Genomic DNA, 15,584 nt, shown 5'->3' with positions numbered 1-15,584 from the left:
ATGGTATCTCCATTCACAGAGTTCCTCTGGAATAGTCCTTGAGTTTGATAAGTGAAAAAGTGGATGAGGAATTGATAAAGTTTTCTCATCCTGCACTGACATCCACATATTTTTCATTTAATGGCGACATTTTTTAACACAATGATGGAGTGGCTACGGGTAGCCACCTATCGCCCATAGTTGCCTGTTTATTCAGGCATGACTTCAAAGCTAGCGCACTGAGGGCTTTAGCTTTGAAACAATATGTTTCTGCAAATACACTGACGATACTTTTATGGTCTGGCCTCATGGATGTGATGCTCTCAACCACATTTCAGACCACTTCAACTGTCTTCAGCCCAGCAATAAATTTAGCATAGAGGTCAAAGGTGATAAGAGGCTTTCATTTTTGAACATCATAGTTTACAAAAAACATTATGGTACTCTGGGCCAGAGTATTCTCTGAAAGCTGACACATACGGATCAGAATCTGCAAGCTGAGAGTTGCCATTCATCGTACCAATGCAATGGCATCCTTAGAACTCTGGAACACAGAGCTTATGTTATTTCTGATATGGACATTTTAACCCATGAACTTGCAGATTTGATGGCTGTGTTTAAGGAAAATGGAAAGTCTGAGAAGATGATTTATTGGGTTATGGAGTTTGGGACATCCCTGTAGCTGCATGAAGAGCAGTGCAGATCTGTGACCTTAAATCCTTGTATTGGGGGTGTACTGCTTAAGACTGGAAGATTTTTAAGGAGTTTTAACATTAAGAGTGTGTTACATTCACCTTTCAAAATTAGCATACTACTTGATTCCGTCAAAGATAATTTGAGACTTAGGAAGCCTGATATATAGGAAACACTGTGTCAATAGGGGCAGGCTTATATTTGCTGTTCGATTTATACAGTTCAGGACAGGTGCATGGAACATTGCCATTGGTTGAGGCTACAGCAGCCTGTAAAATTGGTAGCAGTAGAACATCATTTAAATGAGAGACACAGGATGAAATCAGATGAGACTCTGATAGTTGCTTTCACTTCCAGGTTTTGTAATGGTGTTTATATAGAGGCAACTGAAATTAGGTTGAAAGACAACCTGATTAATAAAAAAAGGTTTTTCCTCTTAGCAAGATGTGGAACTCTGTGCTATTTTGCATCAAACCAAAACACTCTTTGATGTGGCCCACACAACTGTATGAAGATAATAGTTGAGTAAGATATGTCATTGGTGCCAGTGTGATGGTAGGGATGGTGGCACCAGCTCTGTCTCTGGAGCAGAAAAACTGTGGTAGGTGGCACATATGCCATGTATGTTATGGAGCTCTATAGGGGACAATGATTTGCAGCCTTGTCATCAACCTTCAGCAGCAGTGTTCTACAGGTGTCAGCAAATGGATCACAGAAATCTCAAGTCATGTTGATTTTACAATTCAGCAGCAAACCTGAGGAGACTACAAAGAATTGTTATGCTGGGAAAGCCTACGAACTGACAAATTTATTAATTTGTTTGTGCATGGGTATACCAACAAAGGCATAATCAGTGGGGTGGGGAGCAAGGGACAGCATAATGCAGGGTAGAACAATCATTTGAAGGTAAATAATTTCCAATATAATGTCTTTTGAAACAATGGCAATTGTTTGTAATAAAAACACTTTATTAAAACTGTGAAAAAGAAGTCCTTTAACACACATTATCAGTTTTTGATTATTTACCTATCTTCAGATATTGTTAAGATAAAAATCCATTAGGGCTGCATCTGCATCACTTTGTACTGATAATGCAGATTATAAGTTGCTCTTCAGGGTGCCTCAAAGATTTTAAAGATACTTGAATAAAGATTCCACCAGGTGTATGAAGACTTCCTTAAGAAATTCAACATTCATTTGCATTTTTTGGGTAATAGCATTTTCCTTCACTTCCTCTAGTTATCTTTGCTTATTGTTATGTGGGATATGCCATATTCCCTAAATTTTAGATTTCAGTTGAGTTTTTATTCCAGTTTTATGGAGATGGCCATTGAATACTATACGTCATTTGGATGCATTCTGTTAAAATACTTTCCCACATCTTATGAATCAACTTTTAAACCCTGCAAACTGAGTTCTGGTGATTAGCAAAATCAATTTTTTTGGTGGAAATATCAACTAACCAGATACATTTTATTAAGTTTATTGATCCATTCTTTGGTCATTAGCGGCAGGATAAACTGTCCACATGCAACATAAAACTACCATAACTGAAAGGAAACTTCACACTCTTTTTTTCCATGGATGGCCTACTTCATACACCTAATCTGCTTCATTGTGTCAGACTGTACCAAAATCTAACTACTATTTCGCTGGTTTGTTTATATCTTAATTTATAGATGTTACACGAAGCACAATCCTACAACTACACTGAGGTCAAACATATTTTAAAGATACCACCATAATAAAAGAAATGAAGGAAAACCAAAATGTGGCAGGTCAACAGTAAGTAATATGGTTACCATTATGTATATAGGTATACTAAATAAATGAAAGAAACTTTTTAAAAACTCAAACATATCACACTTAAAATTAATACAATAAGGATAGATTTTCTTACTGTAATCAATAGAGAGTTAACTGCACTCTTAAACATTACTAGCAAACTATTGTTGCATTTGGTCTGGTGGTCCTTAGACATGAACATCTTGTAAACTAATAGCAACTACTCAAGGATTTATTATTTAAACTTGTAAGTTGTGACTACATGAAAACAAAGTATAAGAAAATAAACCACACAACTTTTTTCCTTTTTTTTCTAAAAAGAAGAGAAAAGAGAATACACGCCTACCTGCTCTACATGTGCTGTTCTTGTTTTATAGTTCCTAAATACAGTAACAACTGGGAAAAGCTTAGTTTTAAGCCATGACTTAACAATCTGTGGTACAGCCACACCAGCAGGGAGAGCCCAGTCTCTGCGTGCTTGTTCTGTAAGTGCAGAGATGATGTTGTCCAATACGAATGTTTTATATGATCTGCAAAGAATAATTAAATGTAATAACTGTGAAAAACAGTTTGTTATTTCCCTTGTTCAACATTTTACCTGCCTAGTCATTTGAGACAAAGATAAGATTTTGCAAATCACAACCAGACTTCATCATGATGCCAAAATTTACATCAATTTTCTATGCTAGTCTTTTAGTATTATTTTTAACAATATAGAAAAGATAATATAACTGCAAAATTGTGAAATGAAAGGAGAAGATTTATGGCCCTCAGGCAGAGGCAGAACATGTAAAATTTGAATTAAATCACTTAAAGATAAAAAGAAGAGAGATGCTCAAAAAAGGTGAGAAGTATATAACAGAAATGGAATAATTTGTAAGTACATTTGAACTTAAGTTGAGTGACAAATATGACTCTGCATCTAATTTAAATTAGGAGACCAGGACCAGGATTCCTAAAGATAAGACACTAGAAAGCAAAATAGGTAAACTACTTTGATACAGTGATGAAAGACGAGTAGCCAATAGTTACAGAATATAGTAGATACAAGGTAGTGTGATAAAAGTTTTGCAAAACTATTCCTCAGCTAAGTAACAGAAAAATGAAGATAAATATTTAAGGGTTTTAGGAAACTTCATTAGGTGCTGATAGTTGTGAGAGCTGAAAATAGCCTGGCTAAAATCACAAAATACAGGACTAGGTGCAACCTACAGAAATGAGAAGCAGGTACTGAAGAAACAAATGTTGGTTTTGTGGAAGTCCTGTGATGCCATGACCAGCACCTTATTAAATCTGCTGTAGAAGGGGTAACCAGGTATGAGGTGGTTGGAGATCCTTAATATTTCTGCAATTTCCTGCGTCCATGAATGTTATTAAAATATTGAGAGATACTTATCTTAGCCTAAACGATTACAGGAATGATAAAGAGGAGTTATCAGATCTGTTAACAGAAAGTTACAAAGCCATCATTGTTGAGATATCTTCTGAGGATAAATAAGGAACTTAGAGAGACAGTATTTAAGCAAATTAAACTGAAAAATCCTTCCATTTTGTCACAGAAGAAAGTAAAAGAGACTGATAATAAGCTTTCTTTGTCTCCATACCCATACAAATCCATCCACCAGATACAATTTGAAATGAGACTGTTTGACCAGACAACATGTTTCCAGTCATCAATAGTCCAATTGATGGGCCCAGGCAAAGCATAGGGTTTGAGTTGTGCAGTCATCAAGGGTACACGAGTGGGCCTTTGGCTCCCAAAGACCAAAATGATGATGTTTCATTGAATGGTATGCACACTGGCACTTGTTGACAGCTCGGTATTGAAAACTGCAGCAATTTGCAGAAGGTTTGCACTTCCATCAAATTGAACGATTCTCTTCAGTTGTCATTGGTCCCATTATTACAGGATCTTCTTCCAGCCACAGCAATGTCACAGGTTTGATATTTTACTCGATTTCTGATATTCATGGTGCATTCATGAAATGGTTGCATGGGAAAATCCCCATTTCATCATGCTGTGTCCCATTGCTTATGCACTGACTATAATACCACATTCATAGTCACTTAAATCTTGATAACTTGCCATTGTGGCAGCAGTAACCAATCTAACAATTGTGCCAGACACTTTATAAGGCATTGCCAACCATAGTGCCCTCTTCTGCCTGTTTACATGTCTCATATTTGAATGTGCATGCATATACCAGTTTTTTTGCGGCTTCAGTGCATGAACAGAGGATGAATTGTCAGAGTCAAAAACATTAGAGCAAATATAAAATTGTAATTATTGCAGTTCGTGGGTAACTGGGAAATTTTACTAAAAATTATAATGCCTTGTTGAGGGCTGTGGACCTATCCAACAACAAATTATTTCAATGTAAATCTCACTGCCCTAAGGCAGCTTTGAAATTGATGTATTTCTGTAGTGTATTATGTATCAGTGTGAATGGTTACAGTATGTCCCACAGTGGAGGCAGGATTCAACTGGCACTGATGCACAATGTATTAAGCATGAAAAGTAACAGCTGCTTTCACAAAAGTATTGTTGGCAACCATTTCTTAACATGGACTATAAGTACATATGGAAAAGTAAAAGTAAATTTTGAACTCTTTAAAACAGGTTCATAATTTGATAAAATGTTAAAATCTGTCATATGACTACCTCTGACTGATAGATTTTGTTGACAATATTTTTACACTTTTTTGGTATGATCTGTATGGAGATGGGACTGTACAATGAATCTGGATTTTGATTTCCCTTTGGAGAAATTTTTCTTCATAATTCTCTCATCATTTTTATTCCTGATAAGTTTGCCAACAAAATAAATGACATTATTGCCATAAAACTTGAATAAAACAGAATTATCACATAACAAGTCTTTTCTCTGCTCTGCTTCCTGATTTTGAGTGCTGTCATGTCTAAGGAACTAAAAGGAGTACACATTTCATCTTCTTCATCATTAAGCAGTCCTCTAGTGTTATTTATTTATTTTCTTTTTCAAACTTTTTCTGTATTGAATGTTTTTCAAAAGTTCCTTTAATTGTGGTATCTGTTCAGTTGCAGCTCATCCCCTTTTTTCCATCATATATTTAGTGACACTGTCAGTTTGTACATAAAAGAGCTTGTATTCTGTTGTAATCTGTTTCTGAATGTAATAGTCACAGCTATCATTTCCAAGGCAAATTAATATCATTCATCAGCCTTTAACTTTACAGGGTAACATGTCGCACTTTGCAGCTTGAAGTTTTATTGATTTTTTTAAGTTTACAAGAAATAAGTAAAATGTTATGCTTATTTCACAGTACAGTACAGTTCTTAAGTCTATAACCACCTCTGCAGTTACAACACATGTCCTATGTTATAAGAAATACATATTATATTATCATAAAAATTCACTCTTATTTTTCTCAAAGTACATATTTGTTCTTATATAAGAAAGATAAATCTAATTAGCTTCTGCATTCCCTGAGAGGAAAAGGTGACAACTTATACTCATAAATAGGATAACCAAAAATATAATAGAAGTATGTGAAGTTATAGTCTTTAGTTACTGTTCATATCATAGTATACATTTTACAGTTATCCATTAAAAAAATTGAAGACTAACTGTTACTATGTATAAGTGCCGATTTGCAAACCCAGAACACCAATAATCAGAAAGTTTATAGGAGCAGTGGCTTTTGAATTTCTAGTGATTCCAATTTTGTATCAAATGTCCGTGGATGGTTTGTTTAGAGTAGGCCTATACTGGCATCAGAATAATGGACACCACAATGTTGTCTAGACAGGTTTATGTAAACAAATTATAAATTACTTTTATACTATGTATGTGGTCATATGTAGTCCACATGAAAATTTGTTTTATTACTTTATTGTTATTATTATTATGAAGCAAGTATTCTGACTGTTAAAGCCCAATGGGTATTAAGAAAACAACAGTCTAGCTAATGGATGATTAATACAAGAACAAATCAATATAGGAAGTATTTCTCCCATCTGAAAAGATAAACTGCAGAGGATAGTGACCCATTAATAATTTGGTTTAGGAAATGAGACACTTAAAGTAGTAAAGGAGTTTTGCTATTTAGGGAGTAAAATAACTGATGATGGTCGAAGTAGAGAGGATATAAAATGTAGACTGACAATGGCAAGGAAATCGTTTCTGAAGAAGAGAAATTTGTTAACATCGAGTATAGATTTAAGTGTCAGGAAGTCGTTTCTGAAAGTATTTGTATGGAGTGTAGCCATGTATGGAAGTGAAACATGGACGATAACCAGTTTGGACAAGAAGAGAATAGAAGCTTTCAAAATGTGGTGTTACAGAAGAATGCTGAGGATAAGGTGGGTAGATCACGTAACTAATGAGGAGGTATTGAATAGGATTGGGGAGAAGAGAAGTTTGTGGCACAACTTGACTAGAAGAAGGGATCGGTTGGTAGGACATGTTTTGAGGCATCAAGGGATCACAAATTTAGCATTGGAGGGCAGCGTGGAGAGTAAAAATCGTAGAGGGAGACCAAGAGATCAATACACTAAGCAGATTCAGAAGGATGTAGGTTGCAGTAGGTACTGGGAGATGAAGAAGCTTGCACAGGATAGAGTAGCATGGAGAGCTGCATCCAACCAGTCTCAGGACTGAAGACCACAACAACAACAACAATGTGAGACAAAATGTTGTTGTTTTTATCTGACTGTTATTACAAATTCTATATTTACTCAACAGTAAAAATTATGTTTCAGCTATTACCATTTTAATGTACTTGTATGTAATGTTATAGAGACAAAAGAAAGGGAAATTTTAACTGCAGAGTATGATGGCATGACTTCAAAAATCAGATTTCACTTAAAACTCTGTTGTTACTATCCTTTAACTCTTACCTGTCATATAAAAAGCTGTTGAGTCCTGATCTCAGAGTATTTTCACTGAGTGTATAATTTAGCAGTCGAACCAACCACATGCCTAAAAAAATTGAAAAAGTATATATTAAATCAAAGTCAGGCTCACTAATATATTGAATTGCACAAATTTTGGTGCGTATTGGTATTCACATTCTATGAACAAGGCATTATCCCTTAGCTTCCCTGGTCTTTTTTTCACATACAATGTCCCAAGTTTGGTTTCACAGACCACTATGTTTCAACTGCCATAAAAATTGCATTCAGCAATGTCAGTGAAACAGTTCATCTCGTTCTGTATAATGTTACATTAATACCACACAAAAAATGTATTAAAATAAAGTTTAAAGTTTATTTTCATTCCAAATTTTACTTTTTGTTATACTTTGATTGTTTAGTATATGTGTAATAATAAAAACATAATAAATTCCCATACAAGATTTAAAAAATAAAAATTACAGTAGTACTTTTTCGGTTTTTAGTTTCTGTTTGAGAAGTTTTGTTTGCACACTCTGCAAATTTTTGTAGAGCATTCAAGACAGAGTGGCTTCTTGCAACAATGGCAAACATAAGACATATGTCTGCTTGTGTCTGTATATGTGTGGATGGATATGTGTGTGTATGCGAGTGTATACCCGTCCTTTTTTCCCCCTAAAGTAAGTCTTTCCGCTCCCGGGATTGGAATGACTCTTTACCCTCTCCCTTAAAACCCACATCCTTTTGTCTTTCCCTCTCCTTCCCTCTTTCCTGATGAGGCAACAGTTTGTTGCGAAAGCTTGAATTTTGTGTGTATGTTTGTGTTTGTTTGTGTGTCTGTCGACCTGCCAGCACTTTCATTTGGTAAGTCACATCATCTTTGTTTTTAGATATATTTTTCCTACGTGGAATGTTTCCCTCTATTATAACTGGTTATTTACCTAGACATAAAATATCACACAGTAACTTGAAAAGAATGCTTTTGGGAAACTATTGTTTCAGTGAATTATTTTCATTTGTAAATTATAGTCCTAAAATCACATACTGACTTCTGTTATTAAAACTGATTCGTCTACCCAGCATTAGGCTAAGTTAAAAATATGCACACACTCCTATAATAGCCTAATTACCTATCTCTAGCAGTTTAATGTTGGCACTAAAGTCATTATTTTGAGACTGGTAGTAATTTGCAATTGCAATATTTCAGTATTTCACTAAGCAGCAGAGTGGTAAACATCATTACAACAACATCAAATCAAAATCACTGCATGGAAATACACTTGTATTTACCTGTGTCACCAAAGGATCATGTTGATCAACAAAAATATCACACAAATGATGATGGTTGCATCACTTGAAAAAACTTGAAGAAAATTCTGTCATTTGTAGCCCAAGTGGCAAAATACTGCCCTATCTGCTCACCCAGGCAGTACGGTACTTAATTATGAAAACCAGTTCCGATATAGAACAATCAGGAGGGTTATGTGGAGAGTGGAAGGGGTATTTGATGGCGGCATATTCTATAGTTTGCTTGTTTCTAAAAGATTTTTTTAGTGGGTTGGTCGAAATCATCTGAGCCGACTGCCCACTGCACCCATGCCCAACCCTCAACATCTTTCAGCCGGGATCTATTTACATTCTTATAACAATGTAATAACGGAAGCATTTCCAGGTTGTCTATGATTATCTTGAAATGCTAATATTTTTAAGTTGTAGACATAGTGATATAAAACACACAGTTTTCCCCCTTACCTCTGTAACAATTCTTATCTGGATTTGGGGAATAGTTATTTATTTTTTAGACAGACAGTATTCAGTTTTAATATTGGCTTTCGCGTGATTTCAACAGTATGTGTAGTTCAGCAGTATTTACATTGGATGGCAGCTAGTGACCATTATTTTACACTATGTATCTGTGCATAAAATTGGCATGCCTGTAGAACTGCAATATATGTCTCCAAGTTTTACTACAAGAATGATGTTCTACTGTGAAATGTCTTATTCAAGATACCCTTGGAACAATGAGTCCAACTGTCACAACCCTCATGTGTTTGTAAATAAACATCATGTAAACAACAACATATATTGTATATTGTAGAGAAGTTGACTAGCATCAAAGACTGTATAACCATATTATCATGGATAAAAACAAACACATTTATGAGGTCATATGCATTAGAAGTCAAGCTGAAATCAATGTTAAGACCCCAAAACTGTAGCTAAAATATTAGTGTTTTCTGTTTTTATTTTATAAATAAAATTAGTTGCTATAGTTTCAGATTGACTGTTGAAATACTAATTTAATTCAGATAAGTCATAAAATTAAATACAAGATTGTAGTAGGAGAAAGATACCTATTGTCAAAAGAGGTTCAGATAGTTTTGGCTTGTATAATTTATTTGACTCAATGTTAAGATCCTTTAAAGAAGTGCATTTTCCTATATGATACTCTTTTTTTTTTTTTAAGAATAGTTTTTTTGCTGAATTTTATAGACTAAATACTATTTGTATAAAGGCCTCCCAAAAGCAAATTGTGTACATAAAATTAAAAAACAAATAAACTTATTTGTGAAATAAATGAAAAACATGAGCCTCTTTAACAAATCAGACCCCCCACCCCCCGCCTCCTTCACAAAATCGTAGCTATGTCCTTGCAAAAGCCTGAAAGATAGTGCAAATGCTATTCCCTGTTGCGTGTCTCTGTTCTCCATGCATCAGTCCACTATAAGTGAATCAGTGTGTTTCCTTTATTTTATCTACAGAAGATAGAAAATACCATTAAATTTTCATCCAGTTTCACTTTTGCCAGCACTCTCAAAAAATTGAGAAAAAGTAATGTACAGTCAGCTTCTTAATCATCTCACTACAAGTAATATGTTGTCAAAGTCACAGTTTGGATTTCTAAAGGGTTCTGATATTGAGGAGGCTATTTACATAAACACTGAAAATCTTTAGACAGTGAATAGCAAACTACCAGTATATTTCCTGAATGAGATTTTCACGCATCAGTGGAGTGTGTGCTGATATGAAACTTTCTGGCAGATTAGAATTGTGTTCCAAACAGAGACTTGAACTCAGGACCTTTGCCTTTCCCAGGCAAGTGCTCTACTATCTGAGCTACCCAAGCACAATTCACAACCTGTCCTCAAAGCTTCACTTTCACCAGTACCTCATCTCCTACCTCCCAAACTTAACAGAAGCTCTCCTGTGAACCTTGCAGAACTAGCACTCCTGCAGGAAAGGATATTGCGGAGCCATGGCTTAGCCACAGCCTGAGGGATGTTTCCAGAATGAGATATTCAGTCTGCAGTGGAGTGTGTGCTGATATGAAACTCAAGCTCAGGACCTCTGCCTTTTGCAGGCAAGTGCTCTACCTTCTGGCAGAAGTGGCGGAAGTGAAGATGTGAGGACGGCTCATGGAGTCATGCTTGGGTATCTCAGATGGTAGAGCACTTGCCCACGAAAGACAAAGGTCCCACATTCGAGTCTCGGACTGGCACACAGTTTTAATCTGCCAGGAAGTTTCATACTGTCTGTGATCTGTCAAAGACATTTGGCTGTGCAAATTACAGTATTCTTTTAAGTAAATTATAATATTAAATTGTAAGAAGTAACAAGAAGAAGCTGACAGTGTCAAATTGTTGAGATTAGATCTAGAGAATAAATTCAAATGGATAGAACATACCACAAAACTGCTGATGGGTATACAAAAATTCTTAATTTACCACACAGATGTTGTCTGAAACAGGTGATAAAAAAATAAATAAGTTAATGTACTCTGCTCAATTTCATTGCATTACGCCACAAGGGACAGTTTTTTGGAGTAACTCATCAAGGTAATACTTTCTGAATCCAAATATGTATAATATGAATTCTTAGTGGTGTGAGCACAAGAACGTCTTGCACACGCTTGTTCAAGGAACTTGGGATGCAAACTACTACATACCAAAACATTTATATCTCAATGAAATTTTTCGTAAATAATACATCTCTCCTTCAAACAACCAGCACACTTCATTCATTCATTCACTGCTAGAAATAAGAAATATTTGTTCCATGAAGGTGTCCATTAGTCAGGAACATACATTTTCAATAACTCCCCAGCAACCATAAAATGCTGTACCCTGCTACTAGTGGTTGTGAGTGCAAGTGTGCCGAGTGTCGTGTTGCCACCTGTGTGTGCTAGAACTGGCAGCCAAATGTACCTGTGCAAGAAGGCCGCTGGATGCCACCTGAGAGAGGCACACACATGGAGTGGTCTCCGCCATGCCACCTACCAGCAACTCACACATATGTATGTGCAGAGCAGTGCTGACTGACTCACTCATGTTCTTCCAACTGGACTGCTAACATCAGTTATTCTATATCTTGTTATGTGTGGATTCAAGGGAGCCTTCTTTCCATTATTGTTCAGAGCTTTATGAACAATGTCATATTTGTGTTATTTGGATCAGTTTCATGTATTATTTGGTTGCTACATGACTGGGACTGAGTTGGGAAGTATTTCTGAGTATGCAATCTTTAAGTGTAGTTACATAAAGCTAGTCATTATGAATGCTGTTCTATCAGCCCTACTGAATAGCTTACTTTGGTAGTGACCACTCTGTCAGCTTCCATTCCAGGGTACCATTCCACGAGTCCATCCACCCAATTTTCCTTCATGTGATGATTCAGCTGAGGATTGGGAAGCTTATGAAAAAAGACACAGACAGCAGTTTTTGGTTTTCGATGTGACAAACTCAAATTCTTGAAAAGTCTTCCTCTCATGGATTCCACCTAAAATGTATCAATTACTGTGTCTGCTTGTGCATTCACAAGAACCAGCACCTCTAACTTTTGATCACATGTGCAGTTTATTTTCCAACTAATATTAACGAATGCACGTCATAGCGGAGCGAGTTGAACTCTACCGATACTGCAAGAAACCAAACTAGTCATACAGGAACTGGGAAACTGAACTTCACAGTCTTCGCATTAGTGTCACTTCATTACTGATGCCCATAATGACTCTTATGCAGACTCTATGGTGTATGATGCAATTATCTGTTTAGCTCCAGGCAAGGAAGTGTGCCAGAAGGCACATAAAGCTTATGAAAAAAAACACAGACAGAATTTTTTGGTTTTCAGTGTGACAAACTCGAATTCATGAAAAGTCTCCTTCTTCTCATGGATTCCACCTAAAATGTATCAATTAATGTGTCAGCTTGCCCATTTACAAGAACCAGCACCTCTTACTTTTGATCACAAGTGCAATTTATTGTCCAACTACCATTGCAAACAAATGCATGTCATAGCAGTGAGGCAGAATGACTCATGCATATGTTCAAGTCCCAAATGAAAAAGTTTGTTGGAAGTAAAAGTGTTTCACAAAAATGTGTGTCTGCCTACAGAAACCTTGAAATGGATATTACAGTCTGGGGAGGAAGAGAACTCAAATGTGACAAATGGATGAAATTTGACAATCGGGTGAGCCACCTAAATGGTTTCACAGATAGTTCATTGATACCATTGACAAGATTATAATTTTAGTCAATGCTCTCAAACAAGCACTGAAAGCTGGTAGTGATTTTCATGATGAAATAGCCCCTAAAATAGAATTTGTTTTGGAGCAATTACAACTTGCAATAACAAATCAAAGTAGATATTCTCCTGAGCTTTTGATATTGGCAGCAACCATTTGCTTTTCATTTCCTGGTGCCTACCATCACTTGAGAAAAACAAATGTGTTAACATTACCTCATCCTGTCTATTTAAGGCAGTTTCTTTGCAAAATGGATCCAAATAAACCTTGTATTGGTCGATACAGATAGCTGTTTTGAGAAAAGAAAATAAATTTTTTTCAGGAAAATGACAAAGTAATTTCAGTGATGCTAGATGAAGTTTCTGTTAACTCAAAATTCTCTTATAAGGCAGGAAAGATACTTGGTGTTGCTGAGAATACTTCAGATACTACAACAGCAGGCGCAATGGAGGTTTTCATGGCATCATCTTTACATTCTGAATATAAAGAAGTAATAGCTCTGTTTCCTGTAAAAAATGTTAGTTCTGATACACTGCTGAAAATGACAGTTGATGTATTAAAGTTAGTGCATGAGCTTGGATATGATGTAATATGCCTAGTAACAGATAACCATAGCACTAATAGGAAAATGTATCAGCTTATGTGCGGTGGCACTTTACAGCTGTGTATTACAAATCGAATCACTCCACCCAGATTTCTCTTTCTTCTGTTTGACAGTGTTCACTTGCTTAAGTGTATCAGAAATAACTGGTTGAATGGAAAAAATGAATCATTTATAATGCCAAATATTGAGGATACATTTGCTTTCATTAATGTCTTTCTACACAGTGATGAAGGGAATGCTGCATGTGAATATAATGTTAGTGAAGCAAAATTTTCAGATTTGAAGAACCTGTCTCATTCTAAGAAAAATAAACTGTTGAAACTTGCCCCAAAGCTAGTAAGAAAGGCAATATGCCCGACTTCTATTGAGAGACAGAATGTTACCCTTGCTCTCAGTGTTTTTCATTCTAAAAATGTGGCAGAACTAGAAATTTTTAAAAGTCAGGGGATTGAGATTTCTGATGGCACTACTCAGTTTTTTAAAATTAATCATTAAATGGTGGACAGTTACTAATGTGCAGCATCCCATGAAAGGCAAATACACATCAGATGAAAATGCTAGCCCAATCACTGGACCTACTGACTCCAAACTTCTGTTCCTTGAAAATTTGAAAACATATGTTGACATCTGGCATGAATTGCTTACTCATGGAAAACTAACTAATGAAACATATACTGCTTTCTCTCCCACACTTCCAACAACAGTCCAGTTATGTAGATATATTTTTAACACTTACAACTGGCCCTACATTTTTACAGCAAAATTACACACTGATGCTTTAGAAGCAAGATTTGGAGCTTATAGAAGGCTAAGTGGCTGCACATATAATGTTTCAATCGAGCAAATCTTGGAATCTGAGAGGAAACTCAAAGTAATAAGTCTGCTTAAGCTCAGATCTACTAAACATGGCGAATTTGCTTTAAATGATTTTACAGCAAAAGTAAATTACAGCATAAAACACCGAATATATGAAAATTTATATAAATTAGAACCTGCTCTGGAGGAACTAGCAAACATTCCCATGATGGATGAAGATTTGAAAGTCTTGGTTTGTATTACTAGCTACACCAGCAAAACAGTGCTTGAAAATGTTCAGGTTGTGAAGAAATGTTACAGATAGAGGATGAAATTTTGTTGCAGTGTGAAACCAAAGAACTCCTTTCCTATTTCAACCAACTGAATCTTGGGGGATTAAAGTATCCTTCTTCTATAATGATTTCCTTGTGTTGTAATATACACTCCTGGAAATTGAAATAAGAACACCGTGAGTTCATTGTCCCAGGAAGGGGAAACTTTATTGACACATTCCTGGGGTCAGATACATCACATGATCACACTGACAGAACCACAGGTGCATAGACACAGGCAACAGAGCATGCACAATGTTGGCACTAGTACAGTGTATATCCACCTTTCGCAACAATGCAGGCTGCTATTCTCCCATGGAGACGATCGTAGAGATGCTGGATGTAGTCCTGTGGAACGGCTTGCCATGCCATTTCCACCTGGCGCCTCAGTTGGACCAGCGTTCGTGCTGGACGTGCAGACCGCGTGAGACGACGCTTCATCCAGTCCCAAACATGCTCAATGGTGGACAGATCCGGAGATCTTGCTGGCCAGGGTAGTTGACTTACACCTTCTAGAGCACGTTGGGTGGCACGGGATACATGCGGACGTGCATTGTCCTGTTGGAACAGCAAGTTCCCTTGCCGGTCTAGGAATGGTAGAACGATGGGTTCGATGACGGTTTGGATGTACCGTGCACTATTCAGTGTCCCCTCGACGATCACCAGTGGTGTACGGCCAGTGTAGGAGATCGCTCCCCACACCATGATGCCGGGTGTTGGCCCTGTGTGCCTCGGTCGTATGCAGTCCTGATTGTGGCGCTCACCTGCACAGCGCCAAACACGCATACGACCATCATTGGCACCAAGGCAGAAGTGACTCTCATCGCTGAAGACGACACGTCTCCATTCGTCCCTCCATTCACGCCTGTCGCGACACCACTGGATGCGGGCTGCACGATGTTGGGGCATGAGCGGAAGACGGCCTAACGGTGTGCGGGACCGTAGCCCAGCTTCATGGAGATGGTTGCGAATGGTCCTCGCCGATACCCCAGGAGCAACAGT

The 15,584-nt window shown here is 36.8% G+C and overlaps 1 protein-coding gene across 2 annotated transcripts in view; it reads right to left on the bottom strand.

The window, feature by feature from the left end:
* The window catches only part of LOC126484832 (aminopeptidase Ey-like), a 243,462-nt gene that overhangs the window by 82,770 nt on the left and 145,108 nt on the right, over nucleotides 1-15,584 (bottom strand). For both annotated transcript variants that reach the window (XM_050108430.1, XM_050108438.1), the window contains exons 10-11: nucleotides 7,337-7,418; nucleotides 2,804-2,987 (exon numbers count right to left, since the gene is read on the bottom strand). In XM_050108430.1, coding sequence (XP_049964387.1) covers nucleotides 2,804-2,987; nucleotides 7,337-7,418 — 266 coding nt within the window. The remainder of the gene's footprint in view (nucleotides 1-2,803; nucleotides 2,988-7,336; nucleotides 7,419-15,584) is intronic.

The sequence above is a fragment of the Schistocerca serialis genome, chromosome 1, assembly GCF_023864345.2.
Source record: "Schistocerca serialis cubense isolate TAMUIC-IGC-003099 chromosome 1, iqSchSeri2.2, whole genome shotgun sequence".
NCBI lineage: Eukaryota > Metazoa > Arthropoda > Insecta > Orthoptera > Acrididae > Schistocerca > Schistocerca serialis.
Note: the sequence above shows the minus strand (reverse complement) of the source record. Positions and strands in the feature narration are given on the sequence as shown.